This window comes from Vulpes lagopus, chromosome 11 (assembly GCF_018345385.1).
Source record: "Vulpes lagopus strain Blue_001 chromosome 11, ASM1834538v1, whole genome shotgun sequence".
Taxonomy (NCBI): Eukaryota; Metazoa; Chordata; class Mammalia; order Carnivora; family Canidae; genus Vulpes; species Vulpes lagopus.
Window position 1 is genome coordinate 63,966,943 of NC_054834.1, and position 9,154 is coordinate 63,976,096.

At 34.7% G+C, this 9,154-nt stretch overlaps 1 protein-coding gene across 1 annotated transcript; it reads right to left on the bottom strand.

Annotated features, from left to right (window-relative positions):
- Nucleotides 1-1,842: 1,842 nt before the first annotated feature.
- Nucleotides 1,843-8,327, bottom strand: LOC121471611 (olfactory receptor 8H1-like). The gene is made up of 3 exons (XM_041722403.1): nucleotides 7,419-8,327; nucleotides 1,935-1,955; nucleotides 1,843-1,848 (listed from the first exon to the last, which is right to left on the bottom strand). Exons 1-3 carry the CDS (start codon nucleotides 8,325-8,327, stop codon nucleotides 1,843-1,845), a joined length of 936 nt encoding a protein of 311 aa, XP_041578337.1.
- Nucleotides 8,328-9,154: the final 827 nt, after the last annotated feature.

The following is a 9,154-nucleotide window of genomic DNA, read 5'->3' on the forward strand; positions in this document are numbered from 1 at the left end:
ATTAAATACAAATATATATGTTAACATGTATATTATATGCATTCAATACATATATGTTATATATATGTTATATATAAATACATATATATGTAATATATATTTATATATATTATTTTTTAAAGGTTTTATTTATTCATGATAGACATAGAGAGAGAGAGAGGCAAAGACACAGGCAGAGGGAGAAGCAGGCTCCATGCAGGAAACCCGATGTGGGACTCGATCTTGGGACTCCAGGATCTGCCCTGGGCCAAAAGCAGGCGCTAAACCGCTGAGCCACCCAGGGATTCCCCTATATTTATGTATATTAAAGCCAGGTTTGGGCTATTAGGAAAAACAGATAAGCCTGAAAGAGGCTTAATTTAAGTCTTCTCTGCCATCTTCAGCCAAGGATAGTAAGAATAATTCATATAAATAGTAATAAAAGTAGCTTTTCAAAAATAGGTCTTTCTGGGCGTCTTGACTAAACATTTTAATTACTAGGTTAAAAGATGTAGTGGTCAGGGTGCCTGGGTGGTTCAGTAAGTTATGTGTCTGACTCTTGATTTCAGCTCAGGTCATGATCTCAGGGTTATGAGATTGAGCCCCATGTCCAGCTCCATGCTCAGCACAGAGTCTGCTTGAGATTCTCTCTCCTTCTCCCTCTGTGCACCCCCCCCCACACACATACTCATTCCTTCTCTCTTTCTAAAATCAATCTATCTATCATTATCTATCATCTATCTATCTATCTATCTATCTATCTATCTATCATCTATCATATACCTTAAAATTAAAAGATCTAGTGAAGACAGTAAACTATAATATGTGAGTATATATTTCATCAGATAGATGGAAACAATTAAGAAATGTCCAATGAAGCACCGGAAATTAACACACACCCACACACTCTCAGTATCAAAGACAAAAAATTCCTTCAAGAGGATCATCAGTAGATCAAAAAGAATGAGGAAAAAAGTCAGAAAATGAAGGTAAACAATAAAAATGAAGAAAACAGAATAAAACTTATAGAAAAATGAAAACAAGATTATCTAACAGTTGTGTTATAATATCAAACAGTCTAATATAAAGAACAAAAATAAAGAGGGGATGAATCAGAAGAAATATTTGAAAATATAATGGCCAAGACTTCTCTAAAATTAAGGAAACACCAAGCCAGAAGCCTGAGAAGATCAGCAGAAACTAGGAAAGAAATACAAAAAGGAAACCAATCAATCAACAAAACACATTTACACTTATTTAACAATAAAGATAAATAGGAAACATTAACAATAAAGATAAATAGGAAATTATAAAAGCATTCAGAGGAAATTGCATGTCACATACAAAAGAAAAAGTAAAAGGAGTATAGCAGATGCCATTAGAAATGATTCATACCAGACATAAAGAAGATACGTGTCTAAAGTAGGGAAAGATAGTCACTGTCCATCCAGAATTTAATATCCATAAAAATGTTTGAAATATCTAACAAAAATAAAAACAAAAATGACTTTTGCAAGGAATTAATATATACACACTGAAATAATTTATATCCAGTGAACTTGTGCTTCAACAATTATCCAGGCAAAAGAGGTATAACAGAAGAAAATATATGTATACCCAAAGAAATGAATAACAACAAAAATATTAAAAAAGATAAATATGACAAATATCCAATATTTAATTGTAATTCCTTCAAAGAGTAAATGGCCAAAGTAAAACTATGCTGGTTGCTTATTGGTGGCTTATTGGTTTAAGCCATGCATAAACGTATAATTTATGACAAAAAATAGAAAGAAAAAGAGAGAAGAATATTATTCTAGGTCAACTGCATTATATTAAATATGGATATTATAATTCCCATGGTCACCACTGAAAAGAGACAAGATACACATTACATATATCAGAAATGAAAGAAGGAATGTCACTTGGTCCCCACAATAATAATACAATATTACAAGCAACTCTTTGTGAATAATCTTGAAAATTAAATGAAATGTACAATTGCTTAAAGATGTTCACATCAGAGAAAGAGGGTGACCTGAATAGTTCTATATCTACTAAATAAATGTAATTACTCCTTAAAACTCTGTATGAACAAAAATCAAGGAATTGTTTTCCCATTATGAAAGCCTCCCCTTCCTCTCAGACTGCAATGTGCAGAATGCTGGATGAACCCTCTTCAATGATGCTGAAGAGGACCAGATCTGGGAGACAGCAATGCAACAACATAGAAGAAATCTAGGTCCTGGGATGAGCTTATAAAAAAGAGCCATCCACAGCCCCTAGCCAGCTAAACTCTGCAACATTATAGCCAAGGGTACTTGTTTCCTCTTTCCTGAAACACCCTGGTTCTGAATCCATACCCTATGCCTTGATTACTACAGGTTCTCTCTCCAGAACATAACATCATGAGATAAATTGTTTTTTTTTTTTTTCCCGAATCACTCCTTCTTCAAGTAGGACTGTGCTGTTATGGTTGAGAAAATTTAGCTAGTATTGTCAAAATTGTATTGTCTTCCACCAGCAACACACATCTTTTAACAGCCCCTGGTATTTATTTAATGCTTTCTTTACTATGGTAATGAATTCTCTGTTTGCACTTCTGATAGTAGTATTCTTATCTCAGAGTGATGATGAAGACCTTGGTTGGCTTCTAGACTGTCTGTGTTCTAATGTGAGCTTTTCTTTAACACAGAGTGGCCATGGACTAGTTATTTAATCTCTTTGTGCCCCAAGTTTATTATCTGCAAAATCCTGACTTCAGATACATTTATTAAGGCAGTTTCCTAGGTGGTGGGGGTACAGCATTGAGCAAAGTAAGCAAAAATCCTGGCTTAAGATATAGGGGCAGTGAGGGAGGAATAGAAGAAACAATAGGCAGGAGCTAAATATATAAAATGTTAGATGGGGGCACCTGGGTGGCTCAGTTGGTTAAGTGTCTGACTCTTGATATTAGCTCAGGTCTTAATCTCAGCGTCATGAGCTCAAGTACCACATTGAGATCCACTCCAGGCTGGGCATGGAGCCTACATAAAAAGATTTTGTGTATATATGTGTATATATATATTATTTACACAAAATATATAAATATTATACATATATAATAAGTCAAACATGTATATTTATTAGATGGAGATAAGCTGTTATAAAAGCAAATGAAGCAAGAAAGAGGGTGAGAAGCAGGTGCAATTTTAAATCAGATGGCAAAGAATATTCTTAATAGGAAAAGAATAAGAACAAGATTGTGCAGTTGCATATGGAAAGGAAGTTTCAGGGTGAAGAGGAGTAAAGGGGAAATTCCAGGCAGTATTGAGACTAATGTGCACAGGGAGAGTTAGGAGGGCATGTTATTTTTTTTTTAAGATTTTAAAGATTTAAATATTTATTTTAGAGAGAGAGCAAGCATGAGCAGGGTGGGGGCAGAGAGAAAGGGGGAGAGAGAGAGAAGCACAGTCCTCTCTGAGTGCAGAGCCCAATATGGGGCTCCATCCCATGATCCCGAGATCGTGACCTGAGCTGAAATTAAGAATCAGTTGCTTAATGTCCATTAGAGCCCCAGGAGCCCCAGGAGGACATGTTATTGAAACAAAGTAAGCATGAATGGACAGAATGACAAGGAATGAATTATTAGGCATAAGGAGTGGAGAGAAGATAATTTTGGACTGGGGGGGCTCCTGAAAATGTTTTGGTTTTTATTCTTAGTGGGATGAGAAGTATGGTCAGATTTGTGAAAGTGGTATGATCCAATTTACTGTTCACCACTCTGGCTATTACATTGAGATTAGATTCAGGAAGGCTAAGATCAAACAGAGCAACAAGCAAGGGCCCACAGGTATAGTTCCTGACTACGGTCCCTCCGGCCAGTGTGGTGACAGAAAATGTGCTGAGAGACTGGATATATTCTGTATTTAGAGTCCACGTGGTATGCTGTTGGAGTGCAGGTGACACAACGAGACAATTTTGGAATTGTTCTTAAGTCTTTGCCTGAAGGAATAGAAAGATTGCTTTCCACTATGTGAGATTAACATTTGGATATTGTTAAGTACCTACTTGAAAGTTATCTTGTGAAGATAAATTATGTTATATATATATATATATATATATACACACATATATATGCCTCTGATTATTGTCTGGCACACTATAAGTGCTCAACAAAATATGTTATTACCATATCTATCATTTATTTAGAAGCAGACACAGCTCTTCATATTTTTGTCATGATTAATCTACTCTTTTTTAAAATTTTTTAAATTTATTCTACTCTTATTTTCTTTATCATATTTGTATTAAACAGCATTCTGGCATGGCAAGAAGAATATGTCTTAAATTATGTCTGATCACATCTTACATAAAATACAATACGCAATAATTATAACAAGGAATTTTACAGGGCAAACACAATAGTCTAAATCTTTTATGTTGTGCATAGATTATATTACATGCATGTAATAACACACATGCTTTATAAGTTATAAGGAAGATATGGTAGTCTTACTTTAATTACAATATAATCTAATTTAATTAGCATTTGTTCAACTTAAGTGTTGTCTACAAAATCACAGAATCTCTTGGCCATCTTTGCCAACTCAACTGACAGGATATACTTTCTAATCATAGAAGTTGACATCAACAGAAACAAGGTGAAAGGATAGTTTATAAAAAAGACCAGAAAAATGAAAAGTCCTATAAATACATTAAAAGACATAGTGCATAGGCAAGATGAAAGATCAGCCAAAAATGCATATTATTAAGCAATAAATATTTATTATATACTTATTACTGATTGTAAACAAAAACATATAACAATAGCAATGAAGAGATTAGACCACATGGATTTAAAAGCAAAAATAAGTCAATAATTTTAAGTGGGATTGATATATGAGATAGGAAATTTTAAAATAATTAAATGGAGGAAAATAATGCACATTTAAAAAATTTGAATGAGCTTACTGACATTTTTTAATTAGTGAAAAAATTTTAAACTTTTTACTTCTAAAAGAGGATTTGCACTTTTGCAAATTTGCCCTTTATTTTATTTATTTATTTATTTTTATTTTAATTTTTATTTATTTATGATAGTCACAGAGAGAGAGAGGCAGAGACACAGGCAGAGGGAGAAGCAGGCTCCATGCACCGGGAGCCTGACGTGGGATTCGATCCTGGGTCTCCAAGATCGCGCCCTGGGCCAAAGGCAGGCGCCAAACCGCTGCGCCACCCAGGAATCCCTTGCCCTTTATTTTAAACATTTAAAAAATATTTAGGAAAAATAATCAACTATAGTTACATTTCAAAAATAAAAATTATATAATATTATTGCCTGCAATGAAAACTATATAGTTATGAAAAGTTTAAACAAAAAAATCAAATACTCAGAAAATGGAAAAATACATCCTTAACCTCTATGTAATAGAGAATATTAAAACTGTAATTCGGGTTATGTAAAGAAAAAATGAAAAATAAAGGAAATGTCAGTGGTATGACTACAGTTTATGGGTTGCTACAAATTCTGAATTCATTTATTTCTTGGCTTTACCTATTTAAAAAAATTAAAAGAAATGAATCAAATGCTTCATTCAATATTTATTTTTAGTGACATAGCAAACCTATAAAAATTAGGAGAAGGCAATAATTAAAAAAAAAAACAGAATTTCAGCAAAGTAGCATTTTACTGAAGATTATTAACATGTCACAGAAATCTACATTTAGATTTTTAAGTTGATGCATTTACATTTCAGATCCAAAGCCTTGCAAGATGAGAGTCTTGATTTTTTTCCCAAATACTCAGAACACATTCACCTCAGATTTCAGTGACAAAGGCATTATCAAAGGAGAAACTTATAACTATACAGAAAGCTGTAGAAAAGCACATAGAAAATGACAGAAATTTTGCTTATATAATTACTATATACACATGTGAATGTAACTATAGATCCAGAAGAATATGCATAAAGCTGTTGATGACTGCTAAGCCATTTCTATTCCCTTCTTCTTTTCTGTGGTTTCCATGGTTAACATGTTCTCCAATGTTAATAGACATCGTTTTAAATTAAAAAAAAAATGTGAAATATTGAGTTTTTCCTTAGTTGTTTGTCAATCAGTCAAAAGTAACTTATAAAACACAATCTCTTTTTTAAGAGATTTATCTATTTATTTATTTAGAGTTGGGGAGACAGGCAGAAGAAGGAGAAAGGAAATTTAAAGTAGGAGCACCTCGGTAGCTCAGTGGTTGAGCTTCTGCCTTTGGCTCAGGTCATGATCCTGGGGTCCTGGGATCGAGTCCAGCATTGGGCTCCCGGCTTCTCCCTTTGCCTATGTCTCTGCCTCTCTCTGTGTGTTTCTCATGAATAAATAAATAAAATCTCAAAACAGATTCCCTGCTGAGCACAGAGCCCAATGCGAGGTTCAATCCCATGACAGTGAGATCACGAACTGAGCCGAAATCAAGAGTTGTATGCTTAACCAACAAGCCACCCAGCCACCTTACAAGTAAATATTCTTTAAGAAAATGCAACTTGGCATTAAAAATATTGCAGGAAAGTAAGCCTTCTAAGGATAGTGGCCAACACTTATTAGGACTGCCTTGAATGCTTTACATCCATTATCTGATTTAATCTTTATAATTAACTCTATTGCCCTGGAATTATTATTTATCTTGTTCAGTTGAGGAAACAGGCCAATCCATTAAGGGTTATACACCTAAAAGGGTAGCAGATTTAGAATATAAATCCTGGAATATTAGATTCTAAAGCAGGTTATCATAATCAACCTGCTATATTCTTCTCCATATGTTAAAAAAAAAAAAAAAACTTCTGAAACTGCAATCATTGTGTCTAAAATAAAGCTCTTTTCCATGATAAAATTCTCTGAATTTGGAATTATTCATAGGAACTTGTGTGGTATCATTTAGAAGATGATAACTATATTGTCTCATTTTGCATATCAGTTGCTCTTTAAAACCCATATAATTACTTTTTTAAGGTTTATTTATTTATTTGAGAAGGGGAGAGTCAGAGGAAGAACACGGGTATAGAATTTTCAAGCAGACTCCTTGCTGAGTGCAGAGGCCAGTGTGGGGCTGGATCACAGGACCCATGACCTGAGATCATGACCTGAGCTGAAACTGAGAGAATGAACGCTTAACCCACTGAGCTACCCAGACACTCCCAAATACACATATTTAGGTCATAGAATTAAAGCATATTTTATGGCTTTCTATTATAACTTGAATATTCTATAGACTTCCTGGAAATGTCTGAGATCATATTTGGTCAAGTAAAGAATGGTTTGATGGAAATACAAAAAAAAAAAAAAAATTAAAGAGTCAATTGGTTTGGAGACACACAAAGGGAATAGACTGTAGGGGAGGCGAAAGCAATGAGCTGAAAAGTTTACATCACCTATTTCAATTGCCCAGAGCCTTCTCCCTTCTGCATAACTCTAATGAGAGCATTTTTCACTTCTTTGTTCCTAAGACTATAAATAAGTGGATTCAGCATGGGGATCACAATAGTATAAAAAACAGAAGCCACTTGATCCTTTCCCAGGGAGTAAGACTTACTTGGCTTTAAATAAGTAAAAATCATAGTGCCATAAAAGATGGTGACTCCCAGGAGATGAGAGGCACAAGTAGAGAAGGCTTTTCGCTTTCCTGAAGTGGAAGTAATTTTCAGGATAGTAGACAGAATGGACACATAAGACACAGATATTGTGATAAGAGACACCATTAGGGTGGAGCCAGCAACAATAAATATCATGATTTCGATGTCGTGTGTGTCAGTGCAAGACAGGGCTAAAACTGGGGGTGTGTCACAGAAGAAGTGATGGATTACATTGGAGCCACAGAAATGCAATTTGCTTATGCGAAGCACAGTGACAAAGGAGTCCACAAAGCCAATCAAATAGGACCCAAAGACGAGGGAACAGCAGAATCTTGTGGACATAACCACTGGGTAATGCAGAGGATTACAGATAGCAACATAGCGATCATAGGCCATTGAGGAGAGAAGGAAACATTCAGTGGCCCCCAAGAAGACAAAAAAATACATCTGGACGAGGCAGCCCCCGTATGAAATATGCTTGGTAGAAGTCAGTAAGTTCTCTAAGGTTTTAGGTGTGATGACAGTTGAGTAACTGAGGTCAAGGAATGACAAGTGACTAAGGAAAAAATACATGGGGGTGTGTAGCTGAAGATCCAGGCAGATTATCAGTATCATCCCTGCATTGCCCAGCACAGTAACCAGGTATATTAGGAGAAACAGCATGAAGAGGATCGTCTGGATCTCTTCAGAATCTGTCAATCCCAGAAGGATGAAGTCATGCACCGGTGTGTTATTCTTTCTCTCCATAGTATTTAATTTCTGGCAACTGTGAAGAAATCAAATTTATTTGATACTTAGCAGGAATGACTTCACAAAGGTTTGTGTTTATGTGGACCACATGACATTTAATTAGTTTAGTGTTTCTAAAAATTGAAGATAATGAGTGGTTTGTAGACCATGACTGAAAAAAAAAATTAATTTGATTGCCAAATATAAAAATAGGCATAATTTGGCATCTCAATACAGTATAATTAAAGTTAATATATTGAATAATTAAAATGAGACTGACTCTATTCTAAATGCTTCTTAATGCATTTAGTCCACATGAGACTATTGTACCATAGGTGCCACTAATAGCCATATTTTTTAATACAAGAAAAAAAAATAGTATTTAAGTAACTTATCCAGAGTCAAAGCTATTCATTGTTGGTTCTGTGATTCTATCAAGATAGATGGACTCCAGAGAACATGTGCATAATACTATATTCCTGTTTATAATTGACTTAGGAAAACCCCCCAAAAAGTTAGACATATAACAAATGATGCTATAAAAAAATTTTTCAATGCCTTATCCAGTGTCATTTTCTTTATATTATTTAATACAAAAGACAAATTTTAAATTTAGGGGCCTTAGAAGATATATTAAAATTATAGACTACATATTAGTTTTAATTTCCAAAAGATATGATGTTCTCCTAACCTGATCATTCAAGATTAAATTTCTAAAATATGTTCATTACTGGGCAGCCGTGGTGGCTCAGCGGTTTAGTGCCTGCCTTCAGCTCAGGGCCTGATCCTGGAGACCCCGGATCAAGTCCCACGTCAGGCTCCCTGCATGGAGCCTGCTTCTCCCT

What these genes read in the sequence shown, in the direction of transcription:
- LOC121471611 (XM_041722403.1), bottom strand. Translation starts at nt 8,327, where the DNA reads ATGGAGAGAAAGAATAACACACCGGTGCATGACTTCATCCTTCTGGGA. An exon ending in TGAAAAATGCTCTCATTAGA is followed by an intron (nt 1,956 to 7,418) that starts GTTATGCAGAAG and finishes TTAATTTTCAAG; the next exon opens with ATTATTCACAAAGAGTTGCT.